The sequence below is a fragment of the Pristiophorus japonicus genome, chromosome 2 (genome assembly GCF_044704955.1).
Source record: "Pristiophorus japonicus isolate sPriJap1 chromosome 2, sPriJap1.hap1, whole genome shotgun sequence".
Classification (NCBI taxonomy): domain Eukaryota; kingdom Metazoa; phylum Chordata; class Chondrichthyes; family Pristiophoridae; genus Pristiophorus; species Pristiophorus japonicus.
The window spans coordinates 239386072-239400237 of NC_091978.1; the positions used below are offsets into that span (position 1 = coordinate 239386072).

At 44.8% G+C, this 14166-nt stretch overlaps 1 protein-coding gene across 5 annotated transcripts in view; it reads right to left on the reverse strand.

The window, feature by feature from the left end:
* The window catches only part of anxa3a (annexin A3a), a 111601-nt gene that overhangs the window by 15179 nt on the left and 82256 nt on the right, over window positions 1–14166 (reverse strand). For all 5 annotated transcript variants that reach the window (XM_070863900.1, XM_070863903.1, XM_070863899.1 and 2 more), the window contains exons 9-12: window positions 14018–14077; window positions 13251–13344; window positions 13070–13165; window positions 8081–8139 (exon numbers count right to left, since the gene is read on the reverse strand). In XM_070863900.1, the coding sequence (XP_070720001.1) occupies window positions 8081–8139; window positions 13070–13165; window positions 13251–13344; window positions 14018–14077 (309 nt within the window). The remainder of the gene's footprint in view (window positions 1–8080; window positions 8140–13069; window positions 13166–13250; window positions 13345–14017; window positions 14078–14166) is intronic.

Genomic DNA, 14166 nt, shown 5'->3' on the forward strand with positions numbered 1-14166 from the left:
CCTCCCGGATCTGTCTTTTTTTGGCCTGAGTCAGCCACCAGGCCGCTTGATTTCTGCGCAGGTCTGGAGTGGGCAGACTGTCCTTGCGCGCTTGTTTTCTGCCTACAGCTCGTTGGCGGTATAAGAATAAGGCCCTCCCTCAAAATGGACTGGATCTCCTGTTGAGGGACAATATCTGCCCTCGTGTACAGTATCACTGCAAGGCAGTTACCATGTTGTAGTGACACGAGACAAACAGCATAACTGTAACTGGATTTGCACTAACTAGACAATTTATGGAGGAAGTCATGTCGTACCACTTCCCAAACAGTGTGAAGACAATTTTTTAAACTTTAAGACTAAAGCATCTTTAATCTCCATTATTAGTGAATGCCTGCTTGGATCATTGGCTCTGCTCTTTTCAAACTTTTGGAGGTGAAATTAGTCTTGGGCAGTGGCGCAAAACAGGCCAGAGCGAATTGGACACCCGTTTACACTCTGCTCGATATTCATTCCCATTCTCTGTTGAAATCAATAGCGAAGAAAATCGAGTGGGGCATAAAACCAGCTGCTGATTTGCTTTTGTATGTTCTGTGCTACTGTCTAAGACTAATTCTGTCCCCTTTATCTTTGGAATTTTTGAATTAGATAGCAATAGTTACAACACATGAGCATAAAAAACAAAGCAGAAATATAAATAAATTTTAAAAAGCAGGTTAATATGACACTATAGAAGTAACTTGCCAATTTTGTGCTCTTGGTAAGGTGCCCATTGGCAGCGAGTGTGATACATTTGGGCACACGCACCGCACTATTTTCAAATGATCCCTTATATACTGAAAATTGGCATGTTCCTGAATGGAAACTTAATGGATTAGTGTCAAATTCCTCTCTTCTCAACTAAATGGAGGAATTAACCCATTTAAAATAAATGATTGATGCCTCTGTTCAAATGTGGAGAGAAGAACTTCATGTCTACATGTTAACATTCTAAAGATATCATCTACAGTCATTTCCCAGCATAGATATAGCAAAATAGAAGTAATGCAATATTAACAAACTTAAACTCACGTGCTTAACAGTCAAATGTGTGAAGCAAGATTAAGCCAATCAACAGTAATATTGAAAAATAATTTAAGCTAAAACAAAAGGCACTGAGATAAGAGTGTGAACAAGGACTAAACCCAAGAATCTTAGAAGCCCTATTCAGGAATTGTATTGCGAGGGTTAGCCAGAACAACAAGTCATGCAATTTGCACAAGGGAAAGATTACTACAAAAAAACAGAAGAATTTGGGACAGAGAATGAACATTGATTTTTATTCTTTTCTCCCCCTTGCCCGCACACCGCCCCCCCCCCCACCCTCCGATGGAGAGGGAAATGGGCAAGCAACAACTTGAGGAGAAGAAGGAAAGGGTCAGATGCAGCTAGACAAGTGCTTGGAACAGGTATGAGAACAGAGGAGATCTCAGCCTCAACACCACAGTACTCAGAGAAAGGTGGAGAGGGAGAAATGGAGGACTCTCCAGAACCCACGCTCTAACCTCAGAGGAGTACCCCAAATGCACAGATATGACATTTGCATTTCCCACTCCAGCTATCCTGTGGCCTCTGAGTAATGTTGCCAATTTAGAGCCAATTAATGCCAAACTAGGGGCAGTTTGTGTTGTAGATCAATGCACACCGGAAACTTGATTAACTCTGCCCAAACTCATTTCATTCAGTGAGACCCTATCATGGTACAGAGAGAAGTAGAATTTTCAGAAGGTTTACAGCTCTGGCTGGCTTCCCACAGGTGCAGGGCATCATCGATTGCACACATGTGCCCATCAAGGCACCCCCAGATCACCCAGAAGTATTTGTGAACCAGAAAGGCTTCCACTCCCTCAATGTGCAGCTCATCTGCAACCATAAAAAGATCATCATGATGCCTGTGCTAGATTACCAGGGAGCCGACTCTTTTGTCCTGCACCAGTCCATCCTCCCTCAGCTCTTCCCACCTCCAAACAGACTTATCGGCTGGCTGCTTTCAAACCAGGGCTATCTACTGAAGATGTGGTTGATCACAGCCTTGAGGAGGCCAAGCAATGAAGCTGAGGAGAGCTACAATGAAAACCATATGTCGACCAGATGCATCACTGAGCAAGCAATCAACATGCTGAAGATGCGCTTCAGATGCTTTGACAGATCTGAAGGAGCCCTTCAGTATGCGCCAGCCAAGGTCTCCAGAATCATTGTCGTTTGCTGCGCGCTGCACAACATAGCGCAGCAACGAGGACTGGGAGCTGCAGAAGGAGCAAGGCACAGAGTGCACAGCCTCTGCAGAGGAGGAGGTGGAGGAACTTGAGGTGGGGATGGCACCAGCAGCAGTGCACATTGCTGCACAGGATACCCTGAATGGCCTCATAATGGCTCAATTTAGTTAAGCTGCAGCAGTACACCCAGTTGGCTCCCAGATGCTGGACTAACTCCCTCCCTCCATCCACCACCAACACCACAAAGCAGTTCTGAAATGATCAAACCATTCCTTTCAAACACGCACCCATTTCTCGAGGTTAAGTAATGTCTCACCATTCATTCCAAGTGACAAGGCCACTTCCCAGGTAGCAGGCAAAAATGGATAAGATGGGAAAGTGGTGCAAATAAATACATTTATGTGCATCATAAATAGAACTGAAACTTAACACTAACATTTTGGCAAATACCCATGTGCATCTAGAATGGTGTCATTTTTCTTTTCCGAGTGATTCTATGAAATGCAAACCGTGTGGCTTCAGCAGAGGTAGAGGCAGGCTGCTCACTTCCCTCCTGCGACTGCTTCAACACTTTTGGCAGCGATCTCTGGGTTTTGGAGCCTGTGATGGCCCTGCCAAAGACTGCGACTATGCAGGGGCAGACGCGGCCATTGCGATCCAAGGCAGCATGTAGGGTTCTGACTGAGGGGGGTAGCGCTTTGAGCAGAGCCCCCACTTCTATGTCCCCTCTTACCATCATCCCTCTCATGGGCCACCCGCACTTCCTTGCTAGCAAAGAGCAGGAGAGCACCTTGCTGCACATCAGTGGGATGATGAACACCCAAGTCTACCTTGCTATCCCTTCTAGAGATGAGGTCAATAAGTGTCTGCAACTATTGTTCACAGCAAGTATATTCTCATTTGATTGGCACATTAGCTGCTCCATGCACGTGGCCATCCTTTCCATGGAAGAGCACATTGCCGCTATCGCCTGCGACATGGTGCTGCTGATGTTGGCGATGGACTCCTCAATCCTCTCTACAATCACAAAAATCACGACTGGAAAATCTGCCAGAGCCTCGCACATTTGTTGCTGCTCCTCCAAGATCATCCTCTTTGTTAACGGCCCTTGAGGTTCAGCTCCTGTGCCTCCCGGCGAGGACTCTCCACTGCTGTCCCTGTTTCCACCATCCGCTCATGCTCATTGTGATGTGTGAGACACCAGGTGACAACACTACTCTATGTCTCGCAGGACCCACCGACATGCGTATCTGCGCTGGTTCTGGGTGCACATGGGTCTGGTGGCGGTGCATCCTCAGAGAATGGAGCTTTCTCTGAGGAGTCATCTTCCTCCTCCGGCTGGACAGTTGGGGTGGGGGGGGGGGGGGGGGGGTGGGCACTTGATGGACCTGTGGGAGAGTAAAGGCATGAATTAGCCATCTTATGATAAGAATGTGCAATGGTAACATTATGCACATGACGATATTTCACTGGATGTTGACATCAGTCACCATGAGTGACCGTTGTATGCCATGTGGGATATTTAATTCTGTCACCAGGAGGCCCCGTCTCCCCGTCTCCCACTGCCAGCAGCTCTGCCACTCCACTTATTTCGAGAGCCTCCTCCTCTGTTGGCATCAAATTTGTATATATTGGAGGAAGCCTCCGATTCTCTCTCTTTCTCTCCTGTTCTGCACTCTCTTCTGCAAGGAGGGAAAGAAAAGAACTTTGAATGAGTGTGATGGAATGAGTGTAAGGAATGGATGGGTTACATCTGTAGAGGGTGACTATGAGGGAGTGGCTTAACATTGCCAAATGGCCTCCTTCTGTGGCATTATGTTCTAGGATTGTATTAGGCTGAGGTTGAGTGCCAGTGGTGGTTAGTCAGATGGGGATGTGAGTAGGTGCATAGACAGTGAGAGATGGGTGCACCTGCAAGGTAGTTTGATGTGAGGAGTGACGTGCAGGAATAGACTTGGGACAGCAGAGTGATGGGGTTGGGATGACGCTCACCTCAGAATGAAGTTAAGTGTTGCATTGTACTCACCTTTCCTGACCTCATGAGATCATGAAATCTCTTGCGGTATTGAATCCAGAAGCAGCTGACTACACCCCTGCTGCTCACGTGTGATCTCCAGCCATGCCCTCTTGGTTTCTCTGGCTGCTCTCTTTCTGCTGCTACCAGCGAATAGGACCTCCTTCCGTGCTCTGACTCCCTGGATCAGGACTTCCAAGGATGCATTCGATAATCTGGGCACAGCCTTCTGGCACTGTGACTTCATCCTTCCTTGCACCCATACAAAAGTCTTTGATATATAACAATAGCCATCTCTCCCAACCACCTGTATGCCTCCTCCAACAACCTTCAGCTGTGATTTGTGCAAGGCTCTTTTTAAATATCTGAGCTGAAAGCGAGTCATCAGTGATGTCATCAGACCTGCTCTATTTAATTGGCTGGGAAGCGCGCATGGTTTTTTCAATTGATCCAACCAGGAGGGTTGATGAGGGCAGTACGTATAATGTAGTGTATATGGATTTTAGTAAAGCTTTTGATAAGGTCCCACATGGCAGACTGGTCATGAAAGTAATAGCCCATGGGATCCAGGGCAAAGTGGCAAGTTGGATCCAAAATTGGCTCAGAGGCAGGAAACAAAGGGTAATGGTTGATGGGTGTTTATGTGCTGGGTCCCTTGCTTTTTATGGTATATATCAATGAATTGGACTTAAATGGTGGGGGTATGATTAAGAACTTTGCAGATGACACTAAAAAAGGCTGTGTGGTTGATAATGAAGAAGAAAGCTGTGGACTGCAGGAAGATATCAATGTAATGGTCAGGTGGGCAAAACAGTGGGAAATGGAATTCGATCGGGTAAGTGTGAGGTAATGCATTTGGGGAGGTCTAACAAGGCAAGGGAACACACATTAAATGTGTATTTAATTGAAAAGTGTAGAGGAACAAAGGGACCTTGGAGTGCAGGTGCACAGATCCCTGAAGATATCAGGCCAGGTAGATAAGGTGGTTAAGAAGGCAAATGGAATACTTGCATTTATTAGTCGAGGCATGGAATACAAGAGCAAGAAGGTTATGCTTGAACTGTATAAAACACTGGTTAAGCCGCAGCTGGAGTACTGCATGCAGTTCTGGTCACCACATTACAGGAAAGATGTAAGGATCAGTAAGATAATGGGACTAAAGGCAGATAAATCCCCTGGACCTGAAGGCTTGCATCCTAGGGTTTTAAGAGAAGTAACGGCAGGGATAATGCATGCATTGGTTGTAATTTACCAAAATTCCTTGGATCCTGGGGAGGTCCCAGCAGATTGGAAAACTGCAAATGTAACGCCCCTATTTAAAAAAGGAAGCAGACAAAAAGCAGGAAACTATGGACCAGTTAGCCTAACATCTGTGGTTGGGAAAATGTTGGCGTCCATTATTAAAGAAGCAGTAGCAGGACATTTGGAAAAGCATAATTCAGTCAGGCATGGATTTATAAAGAGGAAGTCATGTTTGACAAATTTGCTGGAATTCTTTGAGGGTGTAACGGACAGGGTGGATAAAAGGGAACCAGTGGATGTGGTGTATTTGGACTACCAAAAGGCATTTGACAAGATGCCACATAAAAGGTTACTGCACAAGATAAAAGTTCACGGGGTTGGGGGTAATATATCAGCATGGGTAGAAGATTGGCTAACTAACAGAAAATAGAGAGTCGGGATAAATGGTCCATTTTTGGGTTGGCAATCAGTAACTAGTGGGGTGCCGCAGGGATCAATACTGGGACCCCAACTATTTACAATCTATATTAACGACTTGGATAAAGGGACCATGTGTAACGTAGCCAAGTTTGCTGATGATACAAAGATGGGAGGAAAAGCAATGTATGAGGAGGACACAAAAACTTGCAAAAGGACATAGATGGGCTAAGTCAGTAGGCAAAAATTTGGCAGATGGAGTATAATGTTGGAAAGTGTGAGGTTATGCACTTTGGCAGAAAAAAAAATCAAAGAGCAAGTTATTATTTAAATGGAGAAAAGTTGCAAAGTGCTGCAGTACAGCGGGACCTAGGGGTCCTGGTGCAAGAAACACAAAAGGTTAGTATGCAGGTATAGCAAGTGATCAGGAAGGCCAATGGAATCTTGGCCTTTATTGCAAAGGGGATGGAGTATAAAATCAGGGAAGTCTTGCTACAGTTATACAGGGTATTGGTGAGGCCACACCTGGAATACTGTGTACAGTTTTGGTTTCCATATTTACTTGCTTTAGAGGCAGTTCAGAGAAGGTTCACTCGGTTGATTCCGGAGATGAGGGGGTTGACTTATGAGGAAAAGTTAAGTAAGTTGGGCCTCTACTCATTGGAATTCAGAAGAATGAAAGGTGATCTTATCGAAACATATAAGATTATGAGGGGGCTTGACAGAGTGGATTCAGAGAGGATGTTTCCACTGATAGGAGAGACTAGAACTAGGGGGCATAATCTTAGAATAAGGGTCCGCCCATTTAAACCTGAGATGAGGAGGATTTTCTTCTCTCAGAGGGTTGTAAATCTGTGGAATTCACTGCCTCAGAGAGCTGTGGAAACTGGGTCATTGAATAAATTTAAGACAGAGATAGACAGTTTCTTAACCAATAAGGAATAAGCGGTGATGGGGAGCGGGCAGGGAAGTGGAGCTGAGTCCATGATCGGATCAGCCATGATCGAATTACATGGCGGTGCAGGCTCGAGGGGCCGTATGGCCTCGTCCTGCTCCTTTGGAGTTTAGAAGAATGAGAGGTGACCCCATTGAAACATACAGCATTCTGAAGGTGATTGACAGGGTAGATGCGAAGAGGTTGTTTTCCCTGGCTGGAGTGTCTAGAACTAGGGGCACAGTCTCAGGATAAGGGGTAGACCACTTAAGACAGAGATGAGGAGGAATTTCTTCACTCAGAGGGTTGTGAATCTTTGGAATTAATTGCCCCAGAGGGCATGGATGCTGAGTATCTGAATATATTCAGGGCTGAGATAGATAGATTTTTGGACTCTAGGGAAATCAAAGCATATGGCGATCAGACGGGAAAGTGGAGTTGAGGTCGATGATCAGCCATGATCTTATTGAATGGCGGAGCATGCTCGAGCGGCCGTATGGTCTACTCCTGCTCCTAATTCTTATGTTCTTATGTGGGGTGCAGCACAGCATTCATCTCCACCCTATTATCTCCACCCTACTCCAAGTAAGAGGATGTAGCACCTTACCCTCTGGGAGGCTGAACATATGGCACTCATTTCATCCTCTGAGGGGCTGTAGCACTGCTTCTCACCTCCATCTCTGAGAGAGTGCAACTGCAGTGTTCACCTCATTCACTGAAACAATGTGGCCTGCCTTCAATTACTCTGGGGCTGTAAAAACAGCCACATCCACCTCTGAGGGGTCTAGCAGTGGTGCTTTCCCTTGAGCTCTTCCTTTGGGGGATGGGTATCATTGCTAATTGTCTTGTACTCCTCTGCAAGGGTGTAGTAGTGCCACTCCCCTTTATTTACTACTGAAAGTTAGAATAAAAATCAAAATACTGTTACTTACTTGTTCACATTAGTGATTGATACAAATAAATTTAATCGCCCTCTCCCGAAATGCTTTGTTAGGCGACTTTGTTTGCAAGTGTGAAAAATGTTTTGTTTAGTGCCCTCTCAAATGAATTAGTGTGAGGCAGATATTAAATGGCTCAAATAAAATTCAGCTCATAGTTTATGGATTTTACCATTTATCTTTGGTTTAGTTATAATGAATATTGGGTACATAAAAAAATAAATAAACAAACAGTATAGTAGTGATGAGTAAAATAACAGAACAAAAAGTTTATTCAACCCATTTTGCAATTCCAACTTACCTTTACACTTGTGTGGATTTTTTCAGCAAAGTAGGCAGGTGTCGACTTTGAACAATTAACTAAAACAAAATAAGCAAAAATAATTATTTAACAGAACAGCCCTGATATTTTAGTGATCTCTTACTCTCTCCACACCCTGCTCCATCCAACAGCCCTGCCAAGATCCAATAAAGCAGTGAATTCATATGGTGGGAAGTATAAGAATATACACCCACATTCTTCTTACAGGGATCCAAACTTTCTGTTACTAGTGCTTCTGGGCTACAAGAGAATAAATCTATTACCCTGAAATCTCTGGGCCCCATCTCCGCTGGTGGAAGAACGGTGGAGCAGGACTACCACGCATCCATAATCAAAGATGCAAACTCTATCCCAGATCCTGGGAATGGGATTATTATCCTATGCTTGTAAGAATGCATGAGAGATGACCACTCCAAGAGCAGTACAGGAAATCACAGTGATGCTATGCCACTCCGATGGGAGAGGAAGAGGCTATTAAAGGAAAATAAAAAAATAAACGAATTAACAAAATAAAAGAGGTTATACACATCAGGAAAGATTGAATAGACTGGGACTCTTTCCTCCAGAAAAGAGAAGGCTGAGGGGTGACCTAATAGACATCTTTAAAATTATGATAGGGTTTGATAGGGTCAACATAGAGAATTTGGCCCCAAATTTCCCCAGCCGCTTAAAGCGGCATAGTTAGATGTGGTGCACCCACTTCATGGGGGAGAAAATGCACCAAAAACTTACCGGAATAATTTGGCCGTTCCTAGATCACTGTGGGCCCGTGGTATGGCGTGGAGAAACCTGCGGGGGGGGGGGGGGGGGCGGAGCTTGGGCCATGCTTGTGCAGCTCAGCCGGCGGGGGGGCGGGGCTTGGGCTCGGCATGTCCTCGAGTGCCGGCAGGGGCACGTATGACCATTTGTGCGTGCGCGCATGCGCAATGGGGCAGGAATGTTGGCAATCGGCCATTTAAAGGGAGAGCGTCCTCAGTGCCTCAGCAGCATTGGCAGTGGGCCATATTAGAAGGTAAGATGTTAATTGTGATTTTTGGCTGCCTGAGAGAGTGGAAAGGAGTGCTGCATAGATGCATGAAAGGTGAAAACTGTGTATTTTCAAGATAACCTGAGTGTAAATCCAATACACCAATGACCCAAGAGCGTGCAACAAGGATGAAGAACTTCTTGCGTGAGGAGGTGGAGAGACCAGTCACTGTCATTGAGGACAGATGGCAGGAGCTAGATATCAGTCAGAGTGGTCCCACAAAAGTTCCACCCAAAGAAATGAGGAGACGCTGGAACCTAATTGCAGAAGAATTCTCCGCAGGGGTGAATACCGCAAGATCTGGAAGCCAGTGTAAAAAGAAATGGCAGGATGTTGGTCAAGTAGTGAGTGTAAGTATTATCTTGAGTTTTAAATGGAATTGCAATTGTTACTGTGATCATCTGTATATGTCCCAGCCATCAGAAGCTCACCATGAGGCAAAAATTATATTTTCATCTTTGCAGAAGAAATTGTCCCACAACAAAAGGGAGAGAACTGGAACAGGAGGAGGGTCACCAAATCTGCACCAACTACCACCACTGGTACAGAGGGTCGCTGCCTTGCTGAGACGCACCTGCAGAAAAAGAATCAGCTCTGCACAAGCTGGGCCCACACGCGAGGGTGAGGGTCAATCATGAAAATGCATCGTCGCCCTTCAAATCAATCTGCTGACTGGCCTGCTGCACATGAGACTACTCATGCCACCCATCCTGCCCCCTCCTGTGCTGCTAACCTTTTGACTGTTCTGTTGTATTTTGCAGAACAAGAAGACAATCCTGAATATCCTGAAGATCAACAAGAAGATCTAGATGCATCCGCTCCAGACTAAGGCGGGTGGGGGGGAGGAGAGGTCCATGGATCTGTGTTCACGGGAGAATGCTGATCATGTTATGGATCAGTCCATGGTACTGGGCATCACTTTGCCAGACATCTCTATGAGCTCTGCCACGACATTCCTTGGTTTCACACCTTCCGAGGTTGCGGGTCCCAGTGGCGGTGGTGAAATGCATGTTGGAACACCCAGGGCCCCACGGTCCCAGCCTGCGCCTACGGTGAGGGGAAGCTGGCCAGTCTCTCCTGAGATGCAGCCTTCATCAGATGTTAATCAGGTTCTGACATTGCGTGACCAATGCCCTTACAAGATCACTCGTGGCCGCCGTCAGTGGGATGCATGATGAGGTTGCGACACTTTCGGGAGAAATATCAGCACTGAGATGGGAACTGAGGGCGGGCATGTCAGAGGGAGTGCAAACGATGGCAGAGGCCGTGAGGGAGCTAGCTGCTGCAATAAGGGCACACAGGCCTAACAATCAAATGCCACTCCCACTGCAATACCTACACCAGCCTCTGTTGAGATCCAAGCCTAGCCCACAGCACCCCCTCCGCACAGCCCCCACCACCATCATCGCCCCTTTGAGGAAGTGCACATTTCCCAAAATGTGGGTGAGAGATGGGTGCAGCCTTTCTTTGCTATTGTTGTTGTTGTTGTTGAAGTGCATTGTAAACTTTCCAATAAAAGATTTTTTGCATTAAAATTGAATCATGTTCCATTAGGACCACGCAATATTTAGGGACAACTGTAAAAAATGAAAATCCCTCACTCCTACAGTCATGTGTGCCTGCCGCCCCTAGCCCTGGCCGAAGGGCTAGCCGGTGCGTTCTGCAGTCGGCAAGGTAGGACGGCTCTATTTTCAGTAGCTGATTTATCTTTCATTTATTTTTGATGATGTCGTGAAGATGTTGTGCTGAAGTTGTTTTGATATTGTGCTGATGTTGTGAAGGTGTTTAGTGCTTTAGAATCCTCTAACTCACCTCCCACCCCCTCCCTATCTCTGGCTACCTGCGCTGATTTCTTAAATGTAGGTAAGGTTTTTCTGTACCTACAAAAGTGGCCACATACACTGGCCTAAGTTAGTTTGGAGTAACTTTCAGCTGGCCAAATTTGCTTCCATGGCCAAAACAGGTGTAAGTGGCTGGTTACGCCCCTTTTTGAGAAAAAAAACGAACCTAAAAAAAAAACCTAACTAACTGGCTTACACTGGAGCAAGTTAAATGGGGAAATTTGCAATTTTTAAGTTAGTCCAAAAGAAGCTACTTACTCCAAAAAAAGCAAGGCAACTCCTGGGGAAATTTGAGCCCAATGTTTCCACTTGTGGGGAAATCCAAAACTATGGGCCATCAATATAAGATAGTCACTAATAAATCAAATAGGGAATTCAGGATAAAGTTCTTTACTCAGAGAGTGGTGAGAATATGGAACTTGCTTCCATAAGCAGTAGTTGAGGTGAGTAGCAAACTTGCATTTCAGAGGAAGCTAGATAAAGGCATGAGAGAGAAAGGAATAGAAGGATAGATATATTTTTTCATTTGTTCCTTGGATATGGGCGTCGCTGGCAAGGCCAGCATTTATTGCTCATCCCTAATTGTCCTTGAGAAGATGGTGGTGAGTCGCCTTCTTGACCTGCTGCATTCTTTGTGGTGAAGGTACTCCCATCGTGCTGTTAGGGAGGGAGTTCCAGGATTTTGACCCAGTGACGATGAAGGAACAGTGATATATTTCCAAGTCAGGATGGTGTGTGACTTGGAAAGGAACTTGGAGGTGATGGTGTTCCTATGTGCCTGCTGCCCTTGTCCTTCTAGGTGATAGAGATTGCGGGTTTAGGAGGTCCTGTTGAAGAAGCCTTGGTGAATTGCTGCATGCATCTTGTAGATGGTACACACTACAGCCACGGTGTGCCAGTGGTGAAGGATGTGAATGTTTTAGTGGTGGATGAGGTGCCAATCAAGCGAGCTACTTTCTCCTGCTGCACTCATCCAAGCAAATGCTGATAGAGTTCGATGAAGTTGGGTGGGAGGAAGTTCGTGTGGAGCATAAACACTGGCATAGACCAGTTGGCTGAATGACTTGTTTCTGTGCTGTGCATTCTATGCAATTCGATGTAATTAATCCTCCGCAGTACTGACAGATTCTGCAGCATTCCCAAGCATCTCAATGAAAATCACACCACGTCTTAGCAGTCAAACGTTCCATGTAAGGAAATATTGGGTAGAATTTTTGCTTGTGGAGATGGTAATGGGACAAGTAAAGGAACAAAAGTTGAGTCGAGAAGAGGTGTAAATGAGAGTAGCAGAATCATCAACAGCTGCCACCTGAAAACATGGGGGCAGAGGTTGCGGATTTTGTTTAGGTGGCAGCTGTTGATGATTCTGCCATTCCCATTTACATCTCTTCTAGACCCATCTTTTGTTTCTTTACCTGTCCCATTGACATCTCCTTTTGCCTCACACCATCATCCCTTTTGTCTTTAATCTCTCCTGCCTTCCACCCTATCACCGACCTTCCCTTTTGTTCTTTCCTCCCCTCCCTCCCCTTTCACTGCCACTGCATTTGCTTAAAACCTGTTACATCTCTAACTTTTTTCAGTTCTGATGAAAGGTCATTGACCTGAAACGTTAACTCTGTTTCTCTCTCCACAGATGCTGCCTGACCTGCTGAGTATTTCCAGCACTTTCTCTTTTATTATTGGTGAAACATAGTTGCCTTCAGTGTTCCTGGATTTAGAGGGGAGGAAAGAATGATCCTGAGAGCTTCTGATCATTATCCAGGAATCCTTTTGAAGGGCGCGTGGGACTACTCAGTAAACACATAACAGGATTGAATTCAGCTGAGATGACCCCTATGGTCAAACACCCACCAGTGCTCACTGTCCAGGCTCAGATATGAAAAGTAAACACTTCAGTGAGCTTCTACAACCAAGCAACAACAACAACATAGCAGCTTTAACAAAGGAAAGCATCCAAAGGAGCTTCAAAGAGGCACCATCACCTTCAGGATGAGGAAGCGAAGAAAATCAGAAGGAAACATGGAGGAGAAATACATAAACACAATCTTTTTGTAGTTGGTCTTCCTTTAGCATTGCGCAACATGATATTTGACTTACCCATTGTCAACATCAAATGCTTCAGATCTCCAGACATTTCACTTTTAATGCTGTCTTCTATGCTTCTGTTGGTAACGGCTTTGTACTCGTCAAATGCTAACAAAAAAAATTTGCAAATGCATTCATTCTTTCTGGTCAAATTTTGGAGGGGAAAAAAAACAGTTTCAAATGACCTTCTTACTTATTTGTAACTGAGCAGGGCTCCTTAAGCACAAGACCTCGATAAATTTAGCTTCATCTGTCCCCAGTCTCTTCTCACCTGCCTTGTAAAGGGCCTACAGAGTACAATCGAACAGTTACATGCATGGTTTCAGTTACAGTAGCTACAGTTATAAAAAGCTATTGATAAGAGTCCAAAGTAACTGCTTTTTTATAAGAATCAGTGCCATGGAGAAGTGAGAGGTGGTCTGCTTGCCATAAGTTGATCCTGGGTATATTTTCTTGGTCTCAGATATTGATGCATTTTAGAAACTGGTATCAATTGCATTATAAATTCCGTCCCATGGTTTGGAATCCAGTTTATGAATAAATTACAAATAGGGATTTCATAAGTGTTGCACCTACCTCTAATTAATTCCTTGGCATGATCACAAAACTACCCAATTCCAATCCCAGTTTAAATGAACCTGTATACTATCCTTTCAAATTTGCTTTTGTTTAGCTGTTCATTTCTCTTTTCCATTGTCTGATCTCTTATTTGCAATATTGTGGCAATAGTTAAAGTACAACGAAAGTTCCATTTTTGTGTAGCAGAGGTGGAGCATGGCTCTAACCACATTTCAGAACTGATTGCTGCGAAGCTCCATTGCCTAGGCATTAGTGTTGGAGAATGTACCAACACAGCTTGTACAATATTTTTAAAGTGACCCTGGGGAGCATTCAGGTAGCATTTTCAATAATAATTATATATCACTGAAACAGACTTCTTAATTTAAAAAAAAAACATACCTGCGCATCACTCTTAAAAAGTCTTTCATCCACGACCTGACAGTTTTCATCCCTCCTAGCCTGGTATTAAACACAATAATTAAAGTTCACAGAACATGTATACTGTAGTTGTGTTTGACACATTCCGAATAGTGCTGGTCTCATAATCA